We start from the raw sequence: 17,097 nt of genomic DNA, 5'->3' as shown, positions 1-17,097 counted from the left end.
CAAGACTGCATAATAACATCCTCCACACACACACACACACACACACACACACAGGCACAAACAGGTCTATGGGGAGCTAATTATTCTCACCTGTGTTAATTATTGCTGTAAGCCAATCAGCGGACTCTGTGCTAATTAGGCAGTGTTAGGTCTGATTAGTGTTTTGCAGCAGGCCCACTCAAACTGTTATCTACCATACTAGTCCCCTCAGGCGAGAGAGGAGAGAAGAGAACAGGTGGATGCTTGCCCGGTGTGTGTGTGTGTGTGTATGTGTGTCAGAGTGTGTGTGTGTGCTCATGCTTAATAATAAATAACTGAAGGACAGCCTAAATTCACAATTAAACAAAGTCTAATCAGTTTCTTTCCGAATCAAACTTCCATCAAACAAAACAACACATGCCATCAATTCAACCAGTTTGTACCCTCTGAGTTAATTGCCCCTGGTTTGGGGTCATTTCTTTTATCTGGACAAACAGCCCCTGTGCCCTTTTAGTTAATGAGGGCTGATCCAGGATCAGTTATGTCACTAATGGCTCTTTTTTGCCAGGATAACCCCTTGGATTGATCCACACATCACACATGCAACCCCTGTCCTGACCCAGGAGTGCTATCTGTGTGTGTGTTTAGCAGAGGAACAGAGATGCTAAAAAACACGAAAGAAAGGCAGGGAAGGAAGAAGGGAGCGGTAAAGGAGTAAATGGAGGGTCTGTGGAAGATCTCTCAGCTGAGAAGAATGAAAAGAAAAAAGGAGAAAAGGGGAGAAAGGATGAGAAGAGGATGAGGGGGGCTGAAAGAAGGAGAAGGAGGCTGGAGGAAACCTTCCTCTTATGACACGATTGATTTTCTTTCAGAGGCTTGAGCCTGTCACTACTGAACACTTGGTCCCCACTCCTACACACACGCACACACACACACACACGCACACACAATCACATAGACACATGCACAAACTCTGTGCCCTGACCTCCACGTGTGCCTGCTGGTCCATACTGGGTCTAATGACACCGGGGCCTCCCACAGATCAATACTAAGCTGTCACTCAGCTGGCAAGCACACACACTCACACACATACACATACACACACACTCGCATGCATTCACATACAAAAGCAGCCGGACAGATGCAGACACACACATGCAAGGCAGGGTATGCGTTTGCACATTTGTGTATGCTGGAAGCAATGTTTTCTACAACCTCAGCAGATGCCCCCCCACCCACCCCCTCCTCCCACACACACACACACACACACACACTGGACCAAAGCCATATTCTCTCTCCTCAGCCGTTTTCTCACCCTCCTGCTCCCTCACACTGAGAGTCTAGGTCCTGATGTAATATTGATGAGCGAGGATGGAGGCCCTATAAAAAGTGATAGGTCCTTGTGATTGTAAATTATAAATTGTTATTGATTTAATGTCAATGCCCACATGCAAATGAACACGCACACACACACACACACACACACACACACACACACAAAGTATCAAAATAGAAACACGGGAGGAGAAGGAGAGGAGTCGTTTTTTTCCTCTCCTCTTGACTAACTTATTCCACGTCATTCACAGCCATCTCTTCCTGTTTCTTTTCTTCTTTCCATCCCCCCACCCCCTGCCCTACCTCCCTCCTTCACTCTCTCTCCTCCTCCTCCTCCTCCTCCTCAACAATCTCAAGCACCCATCCGCCTCTCTCAATACACATCTCAAGTGCCACTTAGAAAACCAGACTCGGGCTCAAGCCAAACTCTCCTCTCAGTGCTTCAGTGTTTGTGCGACTGTGTCTGCGTGTGTGTGACTTTTGGTGCCTTTGAGTCAAGATCACAGAATTTTAAAAAAAGAGAAAAAGAAGAAAAAAAAACTTGCAGCCACACATTTTCTTTTAATTCTGGACAAACACATTAATTTATGTCCAACTAAAAATCTGTTGATTGTGAAAAGCTCTGGCTGAAAACATTTGTTTGTCTCTGTTAAATCACTAATTATAGCCTGGCACAACACAGGGCAGATGCAGGCTAATTCACCATTAGGCCGTTTGGTGTTTATTAAACTTTTATAATGTGATCACTCTGATAACGGCACAATTGTTTCCCTGGGCGTGTGTGATTATACTGTTGTACCCCTCTGTCCCCTTGTAATGGCTCCCACCGTGTGTGTGTGCGCGCTTATGTGTGTGTGTGTGTCTTGGAGCTCACGGAGCAGTGTTTTCCATTTCTCATTAGAGTGGCACAGACTCCTGCTGCAGGGTCAATGGAGGGGGGGGAGAGGGTGTGTGAATATGTGTGTGTATGATTGTGTGTGTGTGTATGTATCTGTTTGAAGGGGAGTGGGGTGGTAATGAGCGCAGGAACATAATACTACGGCGTCCATTAATGCTCTGAGGCAGTGACATTAGGCATACTTAACTAATAGAGCCAGTCTCTGCAATTACCCACTGTTATCTCTGCAGCTTTAGAGGGGAACCGGCTTTAATAAATGTTTGTAGTAATGTGATAAATGCCAGGTTTGCTCATTTGTAATCTACACTGCGGGACAAGGGGAAGCGGGTGGATCTAATTGTTTTCCTCTGGATTCGAGAATGTGGTTGAGTTCAGAGAAGTCCTCTGTAGAGGAAAAAAAAAAACCCCACACAAAAACGTCTTTCCTTTTCAGAACATTTTCCTTCAGGTACATCTCTCCCTTTCTCTCTCTCTCTTGCTGTTGTCTATCTATCTCCCTAAGTCTTCTCTCTCAGCTCTCAGTGGGGTACTGTTACAACTGTCCTCCTGTCAAACAGAGAAAAGCGGTCCATACCCGACGCTCACCGTCACGTCTCTGCCTCCTCTTTTTCCTCTCCTCTCATCTCTCTTTCATCCCGGGCCCACATCAGAGGCGCGGCCGTGATTGTGTGTGTAAACATCTTGTCATGCCAACACGGGCGTCATGACAGAACAGAGATGCGCTTCATTAACGGCGCACTTGTAAGTTTGTCTTTGTGTTTTGAACGTGTGTGTGAGCGTGTGTGGGCTATATGTCTGCCCATAAGTGTGTGTGTGTGTGTGTGTGTTGAATTTCCCAGGGTCAGTGGCAAATATATGGGCTGGATGACACAATTTAAGAACCAGTACTAGATACAACCCTGCAAAAGCAAAAGTTAACACCTTCTCTGTGTTAGTCACACTCAACAGCTCGTGCAAACTCCCTCCGAATATCTACCAAAAAGAAAAACTGCCATTTAACAAGCAAGTAATCACTTGTTACAGAATGTGCACTAACAATTTCTCCTCCTCGCACACCCTCACTCTTTTGGCAGTAAATCTTCCCTGTTTGTGTGAAGACAATAGCCAGAGGAAGAGAGAGAGGGAGTGGTGTAGCGAGAGAGAGAGAGAGAGAGAGAGAAAAAGAGGGTACAGGAGGGAGGCAGAGGAGAAAGCTGTGCTGTTAATTGTTTTCCAGAAAAAGGTTGCGAAGGTCTGCGCGTTTGAACTGAATGTCACCTCATGTAAATCACAGCTCCTGTGTTGGAGAAGCCAATAACTGGGATAATTAGCGTGACTCTCCTGCGCCGCACACAGAGATCGAGGAAGAGCGCGCTGCCGAGGAGGAGCGTTCAAACACAGGGAAGATTCCAAGTGTGATTAACCAAAAAACCTTCAGAGTTAAATCTGGAGTTTTTGAGTGGGAGGACCAAAGAAAAAGAGACATAGACAGAGGGGCAGATAGACAGAGAAAGAGAGAAGAGAAGAAGAAGAAGAAGAAGAAGGAGACACATGGATGGAGAAAATCAGAGAGACAAACACAGAAGGAGAGGAAACGAGTGAACATTCCTCTCAGCGAGGTCAAGCCGCTCAGCAAACAAACAAACAAACGTTAGCAGCGCACACACACACACACACAAAAGGGGTGAGGCGGTGTAAAACAACAAAGTGTCTCAGTCGATTGCCTACGCCTTACTTTGTCTCCCCTCATCACGTACATAAACACAAACAAAGGCCTTTAAATTCAGCTCAGCTTTTTGAAGTGGAACAGTGACATGTGCTTGGGTCTCATTTGTTGATGATTAATGCAAAGTAAAAAAGAATATATTAGGAATGTAAGAATATATCATCCCTTTGATCGAACAATACTGTTGACCATAATTGTCTGCATGTTGACGTCCATGCTTTACGTTTAATTACGGCAGAGATACTTCCTTGAAGATTTCCTTTTGTCTCTTAACGTTACTGCTCGAAGTAGTCAGGCTCAGTGTCACAATATTCATATATAAGAGCAGATATGAAGAGGTTGAACTTGGAAATGATGTGGTTTCTAAATAGTTATTAATGTTCTTTTTATGTTTTTGAATAAAATTAAAAATCATCCTGCAGGGAAAAAATCCAAGTCTCACATAAAATACTCAGGATATTTTAAAGGGATCATTCCCATGTTGCAGAGTCTCACCACCGCTATCACACTACATATCTCTCCCTCCCTGTCTCCCCCCATGCCGTGCAGGTTTTCCTTCCATTGTGGCGTGTGAAACTGAGAGCGCCGCTCACAGCGCCTGGCCAGCGATCCATTCTTCCTGGACAGATTGATGGAAAACAATCAACAGACTATACATCTTGCTCGGGCACAGCGGGTCACCGGCAACTCATCCTGGACACCTGGACGTACATCCTGGGCTACGGAGCTGAGGTAAAGTGCCAGAAGAGGGGATGGGAGGGAAACTGGCTGATAGGAAGTGAGACGCCAGGTTGGGGGGTATGGAGCTGGCATGGAGTGCACTGTCTGTGTTCTCACTTAGCAGAAATAATCAGTAAACAATGAATCATCAGTGAGGGCTGAGATCAGGGCGGCTGGAAGCTATAGCGCTCGATGACACATTGGCTCAGCCTGCTGGGAGTGGAAGCCTGAGTATCCTTCACTGAGAGAGGAGCTGGTGTGTCTATTCAATTACGAGCAGCAACACAGGCAGCCATGTAGCACATTGGCTGTGAGAGAGCACTTAGTGGGCCTTGCGCTAGACTGTCCACACATATCAGAGCACTGAGAAAACAAAGCCTGCTCCTGCCACACACACACACACACACACACAGACACACACACATAACCATGCACATCCACATGTGTAGCATCACACCGAGAGGCGCACACTCGCGCTCTTCACGCCTCATTTGAAAAGCAAATTGAGCGCATCTTCTAGGGCGAGTCACGGACTAAATCCTGGAAAACGTTAGTCTTCCCTCACTTGCAGCGCCACACACGTTCACACGTCATACATGGGACCTTTCATATGGTAAATATATCTTCATTCTATTTAACTCCCTCTTCTATCTCTATCTCTCTGTCCTGCAATTTCCAACACCAAAAAATGTCTTAAATAGCTCTCAGAGAAGTAGGACGCTACTCATTTGGGTCAGCTCTGGCCGGCCAAAACCCTTCATTCTGGGACAGAACAAACACTGACACAAAGGCAGAGGGAACGGCCAAGGAGAGCGGCCAGGTCAAGCAGGGAATGTCAAGCAGTAATGACAAAGCAGTTTACAGAGAAAATAGAGCTACAACTGTGCTATTTACAGTAGCCCCATGCCAAAAAACTCCCCATGTCATGAAGCCCAGAACGTTTCACTGTAATGACATTTGTAAATTGCATTTTATATGCCCTAATAAACTGATTGCTACCTGCATTCAGCTGGGGAGCATTAGCTTAACTACCTATAAAGTGTGATAGCAGCTCTGTTTGAGTTTATTGGGGAAAGAATTAAAACACACAAACATGAGCATTAAAAATACTTATTTCCAGTGTGTTCCTCATTGTTTCCTTACCACAAAACAAAAACAGCTTGTGTTAATTTGATATTTCATATTGGGATAAACAAACTCTGGGTATACTCTGAGAATGAATGTGCTCACAAATGAAAGCGAGCCAGTTGTTGGGTGTGTGTGTGTGTGTGTGAGTGTGTATGGGATGGGGGGTGGTAGTGTGTGTGAGTGCTGGATGAGAGAGAAAGAGGCAGCGCTGTTTTAGAGGCTCCTCGACCTCCAAACTCCCTGCTGTCAATCAGCGCAGCCGTCCGTCCCCTGGGGCCACGCTTTCCTCCAACCCTGGGGGGGGGGAAACCACCGCAAGGAAAAAAGAACACAACCAAACAGATGCAGAGAGCCGCAGGTCAATGTGTGTGTGTGCATGCTATATTTCTGCACGCCTGTGGATTCTTAAGACTGCGCATGCGTGCGTCTGCATATGTATTTGTGTACTGAGTATGAGTTTATCTGATGGTGAGAGCTGCATCTGTGCTTATGTGTGTGTGTGTGTGTGTTCTTATGTGTGTGTGTGTGTGTGTGTGTGTGTGTGACGCAGATTTGTGAGGCAGCCAGCACCTGAGGGAGGGGAGTTCTGCCTGCATATCGATGAGCCAGCAACTCTGCCTCTTTGCCCCTGAGCCCTGCACAAACACCACAACCAGCTCAGGGCCAGTCCTTTTCAAAGCCCTCCCATAACATCTGATGCAGCTGTCCCCCCTAAGACTGCAGAAAAAGAGACAGCACATCAACGAGAAAACACACCCTTCAAATAGAAACGGGCCGCGCAGAAAATCACGGCGCAATCTCAGAGAAGACTTCTCTTCTCCTAAAGAGAAACACCAAAACAAGCTCAAGGAAGATCACACAAGTTAAAAAGGTGAAGAGCAGCTTCTCTGTAATCCACCATATGAGCAATACTGTTGCTCTCAAGGTCTTGTGACTCTGTTTCTAGTTTCTCTTTGTCTTGGAGGGAAATGCCAAGCTAGTGATAGGTGGTCAGGGAAAGAAAACACAAAACCAACTGTGAGAAAAAAAAAAGTGGAATAGATGGGGAAAGGAATGGCTGTCCTGCATGAAATAAAACAAAAATGTGGAAAAGAAAAGGAAACAATGAAGCCCTCAGTATTGAGATATCAATGGGTCAGAGCAGATTACAGTCAGAAGAATGTAGGGTTGCTATACTGTAAGTGTGTTTTCACCTTCTCACTAACACAGTCATGGATATGAAAGTGAAACTACACTGAGGGGACGGAAGGCGCTGCCAGTAAACCACATTAGCATCAAATGCAAATGAGAAGGGGGCTAATGGCTGGACAGGTGCAGACTGGGCCTCTAAATGACACACACACACACACACACGTACATACACACACAAGTGTTCACAGTCACTCTCTCACACACACACACACACAAATGAGATGGATGAATTAAACATGGGTGGGCTCGGCTTGGGGGGCTGGCAGAGCTGACATAAAGTCAATGACATACATTATTCACCAGAGCACGTTAGCCCAGCCAAGACAACACATGACCTCTCACCCCAGGAAGTGCATCTAAACATAACAACCAAAACAGTAACAGGGTTCCCCACTAGAGAGAAAGAGAGGCAAAGTGGGGGAGAGTGACAAACAAGCAATACATTAGCAGGGAAAATGCAATGATCCTCAAAAACACAGTGAGTGGCAAAGTTTATTTGCTCTCTCCAGAGGTGTCAGCTGATCGGAGTGTAACGCCAAACCAGGTGCAAGACCTGAATCAGCTGAGAGGTGAACCAAAACCATTTAGTGTGTCTCTGGTTCACAAGTGCTAACTACCCACTGTGAAGCTGGGAGCCGTTCCACTGGCTCACACAGAACAGGAAACCGTCGGCCATGACATCATCCTCCCCGGGAGGAGCACTTCCTGCCCGACATTCTTCACTCAAGACACACACACACTCGCCAGGAAATGGCCTCTATCAACACACACATACACACACACTCCTGGGGAAATAACCAACATCGACGCGGATACACAGGCACAGACACGCATGCAAGGAAATGGGCCACATCAACAGCGGGCTGCTAGGAGTGTGTGCAAACGCAAACACACACAAGCGCACACTCAAAAACAGCAATAAACCTGAAATAACACTGTGTGCATGTAAACTCGACACCCCCACCCCCCACCCCTCCCCGCACTGTGACTGGAAATGAGGATCATGGGATATGCAGGGCTATCCAGTGGATCCTTATCTCTGGTCACAGAGAGTTTCTCTCCCTCCTCCAGAGAGGCTCTCCCTGCCTGGGGGACACCCTGCGGCAGGCCTGGGGGAGCTGGATGGGCAGGGAAGGGCCACAGGACACAGGTGGTAGTAGGACACATGGGGCCGGAGGGACAGTCATACCCCCAAAGCGAGTAGGGTTGAGAGATTAGTCCACAATTATATGGATGTAAATTAACAACAACAGTTCAGCAGGGAGATAAATTTAAGAGAAGCTATGCAGAGAGACGGCAAAGGTGAGAGTGAAATGTGTTTGTGATTTGAGGCCCATCCAGGCACATGATAGACTTGACTGGCAGTGGCTGCATATGATTAACCCCACGCTAACCAGGAGTGATGGAGAGAGGTGGAAGTGGAGGTGGGGGGGTTAAGGGCTCCCCTCATATTATCCTGCCTCTGTAAGAGGCTAAAGTGGACCACACATGTTCCCCTGGGGAAGACACAGAGAGGCACACAGGAGCTTCTCACCTTTCAGCTGCTTCCCCTACCCAGTGTCAAGCACAGACACAACTCGTCATGACAGGGTCTCTCTGAATTTCCAAGAACTCACCACCTTGGAGGTTAAATACATAAAATATGGTCTGGGCTGTCTTCATCTTCAGCACAGACTGATTCAGATCAGATGTACTTTAAAACTTGTCTGAGACGGTCAGAGATGACAACACCTCTTGTAAAACCGAATACTGGCCTCAGCCATAACAGTTCTAAACCAAAACAGCCAGACAGCAGGACATGTTGTGGAGGATCTTTCTTTAAACATCTGTAAAAATCTAAGTAATGTTAAAGTGCTTTTTTGCTATCATAGCCTAAACAAATGCTTCATAATTAAAATCTGAATCACATTGCTCCTTGTAGATACTTTAAAGCCCAAACAAATTCTCTTTTCAGCAGGAGGCAAGATGCAGTGAGAGGTGAAAGAGAAAGAGAGACATTCTCCTGGTGAGCAAGTACAGTACCCAGAGCGCTGCCGATCCACACTGTACCAGATTTGTTCTCCTAACAATCAAATAAGTTTCTCATTAGCTGACTTTATTTTTCCTCATTCCTGTGGTTTTGCTGCAGTGGCCTGTTTCTCCCATCTTAACGAGAGAGAGCTAATTAGGCAATCAGACCCATTACTCTTCCAGAAGAGTTAGAGCTAGCCCAGCTAATTAGGGCTGTAAAATCTAATCATCTCTGCGAAACAGCAGAGGGCTAACGAGCCCTTATTTAACGAACTAAATAACTTCAAGGGTGGAGAGGGGCTGCTGATGGTATTTCTTTATGAATTTGAAGGAGGGGAACTCATGGTAATTGAGTCAGTTTCACCCTCACAGTTGTTTGTTTGTTTATGAATCTCTGATTATTACAACTGCCAAGAATATATTGGTACTAAATGAGCAAACGCATAAACCCTCCTCTCCTTATTCCCCTTCAGTTCCCCCTCCACTCCTTTAAAACAAGCTACCAACCTCCCCCAACCACTCTCCTCTCACCTGACCTATTTTCCTGTCCAGAAAGAGTGCTCGCTGGAGAGGAAAACGGAGATATTGCTGTTGTTTTCCCTCCCCCTGTTCTAATTTGTTGTTCGTTAATGCTGCCCTCACACCTGAGCCACTGGGCGTCGAGGGAATACCGCCAGTGAGCGGCCACAACACATGCTCGGTGTGGGAAAGCTGTTCATGGGCAGAGATCAGCACGTTACACCGAGGTGGCACTGCTCAAACTGCAGCAAAATGCAGGGGAAAAAAAGTTGAATCCCTGGGCTGGCCAAGGCACGGCGTCCGCGAAGACGGAGCGGCACGGTGCGCAGATGATGAGAAATTCAACAAGTATGCACACAGGAAAACAAAAAAAAAAAATCAGAAATATGGCACAGAGTGATGGGCAGGCGTGTTGTCTGAGGCCATGTGGTGGGGTGCAGCTGTCTCAGGGAGCGCTGAGGTGAGGCCTTCCGCTTCACTGGAGCAGAACAAGGGTGGCGCACGCACACACATGGATATACACACACACACGCACACATACATACACAGGTAAAGAGTAGCTTTTGACAGAGCAGCAGCGAGAACAGGACAGCTGTGTTCATCAGATAGCACAGGTCACTGCCTCATTAACACTCACACAAATACACTTGAATGTGACAAATTCAAATAAGACACAAAACCTAAATAACCTACAATTTACTTCTATTTACCTAATAATGCAGTTGTTTGGATGTGTTATGGATCACAAAATGCAGAAAAGGTGACACTGTTATGACTCTTCTATGGGAAATCACTTCAGCGTGCAAGTTTGTACTCTCCTTGTCATCTCGATCAGAGCAGCTTTAAATCTGCATGCTTCAGCAAGCGCTCAAGTATAAACAAATAATTTCCCTCACACTGTTTGTCCACATGTGCGCCACACACATGCACACGGCACAGGCCGGACTGTAAATCTACAGGGCTGCCTCCCCCCCTGACTGGCAGTAAATCATGTGAGCTGCCGCATCGGACAGAGGTAGTTTATGACAGAAGGGGAAAGGTGTACACTCAAAGAAGATGTGTGCGAGTGTCAAAAGCAGCAGACAACCTTCAGTGCTACACCCATCCCAGAGTGAGATTTATACCCAAAGCACACACACACGTGCAGACTCACACAAACGCACACGCCGGGCTGTAGCTGTAACCCTAACTGCTCATCAGCAAAGTCATCAGCCCAACCACACAAACACTGTTTGACCACACTTGAAGCAGAGCTCAACTGCTCCACCAAATCACACACACCACTGGAATTTTATTTACTGCTCTTTCACACATTTTGCTTACACAGACGATTATGGTTTCTGAAACTTAAACAACCTGTGGCCTGCTTTATCAGGCCTGCAGGTTTCGTTTTCTCAGCCAAATCACATGTTTATCCACTTACTTCACTGGAAATGTGTTCATGATTTCATATCTACAGTGTGTAGATATAGTGGCTGTGTATTCTGCACACACATCCTGCTCACAACCTGTCATAAGTGCTGTGTTTGCGCTCATGATGACAGCGCAACATCGCGTCAGCCTGAGGTCAAGGGGCAACTTTTGCTTACCTGTCGATGATGACAGGGTCTGATGGGGTCTCGTTCCTGTTGCCGCAACTCTTCTTATCGCAGCATCGACTGCAGAGAGGTGAGAGAAGAAGGTGGGGAGGGGGTAGTGGTGGTGTTGGGGGCAGAGACAAAAGGGGAGTTAGTCACCAAGACGTGAACAACAGAGAGAGCGAGATAAGGTACAACTCAGAGAGGCAGAGGAAGTCAGATGAGCGTACAGGAAAAGAAGAAAAGGAGTAAAGGGGCGTGAGACTTTTGTGGCAGTTTAAGAAGAAGCATGGATTGGATTTCTGTCTGGCTTTGTCGGGGTAAGACCTGGGCTCTAGCTGCTTCGGCAGGTGAGATCAGCGCAGGGCAATTTTAGGCAAAGTTTAGAGGAGATGAGCAAAAAACAGTGAGCTTGAATGGGGCTGGATACAAACTCTTGAATTAGCCTCCAGGGCTCAGGTTAGCTCCATTTCTGTCAGACATCACACAACCAGACATCTTATGTTCTCTATTTTTCCTCTGTGCTCGTCCCCTCCCTCTATCCCGCCTCACTCTCTCTCTCGCTCTTTCTCTCTCTCAGAAGTGGGTCACAGAGTGGTCCCACTGGACCTGGGGAGTAGTGCATGCTGGGTAGAAGGGGGTTGCATACTGATGTGACGAGTCCTTTCTGAATCATTTGACTGCAGCACAATGTAACAGTGTGTTGTGAGACGTCAATCCCCCCACCCTCTCTCCCCTCACCTATTTCCCCCAAAAAGTATCATCGCGTCTACCTTTTCTTCTCCGTCTGCTCGTCTGTGCGTACAGTCTGTGCGTACCTGTGTCTGACTGCATGTGTGTATCTACTGTATGTGTGTGTGTGGCAGGAGATGGAGAAAGACTTAAAAGAGAGTGAGAATAGGGAGAGAGAGAGAGAGAGAGAGAGAGAGAGAGATTGACCCTCCCCCCCCTACTTTCTTGAGTCCCTCAGGACAGGAGGCTTGGAGAGCCAGATCAGATTTCTGATCTTGACCGTTTCCTGCAGCATATGAAAACAAGTGGTCTAAATTGCCTTGTGTGATAACCAGGAAGTGGCTACACTTTTGCCACTAGCCATTTTTCTACATGTAACTCTACATGCATTTCTAGATGGCTGGTTTGTGAGGGACAATCACAACGCTGTGCGATGCTTTTATTTATTCTAAATGCAATACGACGGCCTGTGAGAGCTTTGCAGGCTTACTACTTTTGAGTGAGCGTGTCTGTGTGTGTGTGTGTGTGTGTGTGTGTGTGTGTGAAGGTGTGTGTGTCTGTATTTTATGTGTAATTCGAGTCTGTCCCCCTCTGCACATAGCTCACTGTCAGGACACAGCAAACTGCATGTATTACACAGACTAAGGAGGATGGGTTTGAGTAATGAGCTTTTCCTTGTCCTAATTAGCTGAACATGAGAGGGATGCACACACACGCACACACACATATACACAGGCACATACACACATACACACACCCCTACCAACAGAAATAGGCCAGGGCCCATCTCCCCAACCCACTTTGAGGAAAATGATAAGATTTCTATTGTAATTTAGCAGTGCTCCTCGTGTCTTTGCCCCCTCTTTACACCAACAGAGACACCTCCAACGTGAGAAAAACATTCATCTTGATCTAGACTATAAAGCAATGGCAAGAAAAAAAAGGGAGAGTTGTAGCTGGGTGTGTTTTTGTCTTACCTGCACATGATCTCATGGGTCAACAGGACCCGACACATCTCTGGATTTTTATCCTGGCCCTCATAGACAATCGCCTAAAGAAGGAAGAAAAATAACAGGAAATTCAAATGAAAAAAATGATTTAGATTTTTTTATGTGGCATGCTGAAAGAAGAAAAAAAGACAACCACGATGCAGGCGCAAATAAAAAACAGAAGTGTGTGTGTGTGTGTCTTTCATCTGGGAGTAGTGTTGTCAATCTGGCAAATGTGTGTATCGTGGGAATCCAGTCCTCCTGAACAGGAACGCTCTGTTCTGACAGAGACAGTAAGAGAGAAATTGTTTGTGTGTGTGTGTGTGTGTGTGTGTGTGTGTGTGTGTGTGTGTGTGCCCGCGTGCATGCGTGTGTACTCCTGCGTGTGCGCTTGTGTTTGTGTGTGTGTGCACGTGTGTTTATATGCAGTGTACAGTGAGCAGTTGGACTGCCAGACTGGAGTATAGTGCACCATCTGGTCCATACAGCACAGCGTCCAAAAATCTAGTCTGGTTACCCCTCCAACCCCACTCAACATGCTCTCCAGGGCTGTGATCACCCTGCACACACACACACACACACACACACACACACACACACAGTGATAAACATGCAAACACACACACTCACACATCCATGTACACACACAAACAACATCCCCTCCTACTCCTTTCATTCTAAGGCAAACTCTCTTCAAGCCTAATGGCACTAGAGGCAGAATTGGCAAAACAAAAGACCTGATATCAAAACAGCGTTGAAGAGGCTTATTTTCTTCGTTACCTAATTCATCCTAACGGAGAATTCCCTCACTGTGAGCCAGCCCACATGTGCTGCTCTGTATTTCTTTGTGTGATTGAATTGGCCATAACACACTCTGGGATAGTTTGTTCTGTTTCACATTGAGGAAATGAGGGTCAAGGTCCTCAAAGAGTGAGCTGGCATGCATCACTGTCTCTCTCAAACACTAACACAAACTGCCTCTGCACCTCACTGAGATATTCACACACTATATGCGCACAATCACACAGCTCTCACACTCCATACACATCTACACTGCCTGACGCTTGTAAAAACACAAACACACACACACAGCGCACACACACACACACACACACACACACACACACACACACACACACACACACCATCCCCACTTACTGGCGGCTGTGCAGAGGTAGAGTATGAGGACACATGTCCTCTACTTTTCTGGGCCTCTGTAAATGTATTCCACAGGTAAGACAGGTCGTTTATCAAGGCGGCTGTGCTGTGCTGAAGTTGAGGGTCTCAGACACAGGCATGCAGCGGGGTGAGGGGAGGGAGGAGGAGGAGGAGGAGGAGGAAGAGGGCGCTCAGAGGCGGGGGGGGGGCAACATTCAAACCAACACAACCACCGAACTGATGCAGAGTTTAATTCTGCAAAGCTTTAGTTTAACGCCGAGCCTCTCACCTGTTTAGTCATCGAGTCGATGAGACGGACGTATAGGTCCTGCTCTGTCCTGATCCCTGCAGAGAGAGAGAAATAGAGAGAGTCTTGGTTAAAATGGAACTTGCAGATTTTCATGTCACATGTGAGGGGATGTTTCAGATCATGGGTTTTGTCCACTCTGACTTCCCCTGTGAGGCACTTCAGGAGACCCGAATGAGTCCAAACTGTTACTGATAACTTTCAGTATTTGTTACATGGCAGTCAGTTTGCTTAGAACTAGAAAATTTTATTTACTTTCTTTAAACCTTGTTGATTTTATCTCTAAAAACATCTAATAAGAACTTAATTGTGAAAATGTGCAGAACAGGAAGAAGCACACATTTTTTTCTAAATTATAATCAGTATAATTTAATTATTCAATCAAGGCAACAAGACTGAAAAAATAAACATTAAAAAGGAGGATGGGAAGTATTTTATGTTGCTGCCTTGGGTTGTATACTGCTGCCAGTGTAGGCTGACTGGAGATTAATTTACTGTAGAAAGCTGCCAGCCCAACATAATAATAATAATAATAATAATAATAATAATAATAATAATAATAATAATAATAATAATGTAGTGTTAATAAAAATAAAAGTGTAAATAACAACATTTAAGGCATTTTACTAAACAGATAAAGCTCTGATCCTTCACAAGAACAATTCAGACAAATAAATAAAACAGAAAGATAAACGATCAGACCTTGTAAAACATTTGTTTCCTGAGTTTCCTCTCTTTGCTTTGGCGTATCATTCACCCCCTGCTTTTGTTGCTGCTCCATAAAAACGATGGAATCCAAACTCACCGTTACTGTAGAGGAGCTGAAGTCTATAATGGATCCCATTGTTGGTCTTTTCCCCCGTCGTTTCCTATGAAAATTAAACCAAACAGACCCGGTCAGAGCGAGCAAACCATCTCCTCCAGGGACTTTTACTGCGCGTCCACAACTTGATATTTTTAGATTATACTAACATGTTAGACTCCCTCTGCACTAACTGTGATCAGATTTAAATCAACTCATTTCGCTTCTATCGTCCACATCAGCCGAAAGAAAGAAAAACGGGTTCAGTTTGCAACTTGAACAACTTTTCTTTATCTTATTTGACGAAGTATATTCTGCAAACTCAACATCTTATTAATCTGACATTTTGAAAAAAAACTCTTTCTTTACAAAATACACATATTTACAACTTTACTAACCTATATTTAAAATGCAAATTGTTTCTAATGTTGCTATACAACATTTAACAAATATAAAAATAAAACTCATTGGACATTTGTATTATTTCTACATGCAATAAATCACAGCGCACTGTCAGAGTGTGTTATTAATACTGACCAACAGCAGAGGGATATTTGGATCTAATTAATAATAAAGAAGCCGATACTAAATGCTGATGAATAAAACAAACCGTTAACGCCACTGGCAAACAGATCAATATTACACTTGATCGACGTATCAAACACTAATATTGATGGGTGTTTGAAAAAATAAAATATCTTGACTGACAACACCTGCTGCAGGAAATAGGCTACACGCTGTGCTGAACTGTCATAAAAAATATGAGTCAATGTCATTAGTAGCAACTGAGTACAAAAGTTTTTTTTAATGTATTTGATTTACACCCTCGTGGAAATGAGTCTAAATTTGATTTGGGAGGTTTTGGAATTATAAAGAAAAGCAAAAATAATTAGAAGTCTGTGAGTCTTTCAGGAAACCACATGTAAAAATCACATCAGGGAAGCCTTCAGGACCAGTGATCCCTGCTGTGTGCGTCTGGCCACTGTGTTAACACACGGCTGGTAATTTATCACTGTGACTTAACAGGCCACAATACTGTGTGTCAGTCATCAGCCAGTGCACCGTTACAATTTATACAATATGAGCTCATTTCGACGATTTTATTATGGTGAATGTATTTACGTGTGAACTCACCTTTTCTTTCTCTACGAAGTCGACGAAGGTGGTTCTCTCTATTTCCACCGGCTGACCCTGTCTGTCGTATAAAGCCAGGACGAAGTGGAAGAAGTTGGACTTGCGGAGGTTGGAGGGCGGCTGCTTCTCGAAGTGTGCCCGCGCGAGACCCACTCCGCTGCGGACACAAGCACAAACCAGCAGCACCCACAACGGCGGCAATTCAGATAAAAATAATTCAACAGAAAATGCAAACACAAAGAGAAACCTGCTTTTAAAATCCAAGCTACACTATATTCAATGTTTCTGTGTCCATTCTAAAATCCGTAACTACATGTAATTTAATTAAAGCCTCTTTCTAACGCGCACAAAGACACTTTACACCTTAATCAACAATAATGAAACAAATCAACTAAATATTACGCTGTAGGCCTGAATGTGTTAAATATACTGATTTATATTACAAACATAATTTTGACAGAGCAGTTGATTTCACAGTGAGAGGCCTGCAGCCTATAAAAGTGTGCTTCATTTCATTCTAAACTTCACCGACTTAATTAAAAGTAAATCATTTTATTTTATTTTGTAAGAAAACCCTGCTAAATTCAGCCTTTAAAAAACATTTCTGCATGCAGTCTGTAAAAAGTGGTAACCCACTCTGCCTGATCACAGCCAACAAGAGAAACAACCACCGAAGTGATCTGAAAAGCCCTAAACACACACTCACAGCACACTTTTCCACACACCAAAGTTAATCTAAGCTTATATTTAAAAAAAAAAAAACCCCTTAAAAGCCCGAAAGTGCTTTGAGACAGCAAATGCTTTCCGGTCCAGGAATATGTTAACACCACATTGAGCCACGTACAATGTTAGATCATATGAGACTTTGAGCTAAAAACTTCTAAAAGCCAGTGGGAACAGAGGTTATCCAACA

At 45.0% G+C, this 17,097-nt stretch overlaps 1 protein-coding gene across 6 annotated transcripts in view; it reads right to left on the bottom strand.

Moving 5' to 3' along the window:
* The window catches only part of ebf1a (EBF transcription factor 1a), a 55,989-nt gene that overhangs the window by 37,763 nt on the left and 1,129 nt on the right, over positions 1-17,097 (bottom strand). For all 6 annotated transcript variants that reach the window (XM_018675518.2, XM_018675517.2, XM_018675513.2 and 3 more), the window contains exons 2-6: positions 16,185-16,341; positions 15,054-15,117; positions 14,231-14,286; positions 12,772-12,845; positions 11,075-11,143 (exon numbers count right to left, since the gene is read on the bottom strand). In XM_018675518.2, coding sequence (XP_018531034.1) covers positions 11,075-11,143; positions 12,772-12,845; positions 14,231-14,286; positions 15,054-15,117; positions 16,185-16,341 — 420 coding nt within the window. The remainder of the gene's footprint in view (positions 1-11,074; positions 11,144-12,771; positions 12,846-14,230; positions 14,287-15,053; positions 15,118-16,184; positions 16,342-17,097) is intronic.

The sequence above is a fragment of the Lates calcarifer genome, linkage group LG8, assembly GCF_001640805.2.
Source record: "Lates calcarifer isolate ASB-BC8 linkage group LG8, TLL_Latcal_v3, whole genome shotgun sequence".
Classification (NCBI taxonomy): domain Eukaryota; kingdom Metazoa; phylum Chordata; class Actinopteri; family Centropomidae; genus Lates; species Lates calcarifer.
Note: the sequence above shows the minus strand (reverse complement) of the source record. Positions and strands in the feature narration are given on the sequence as shown.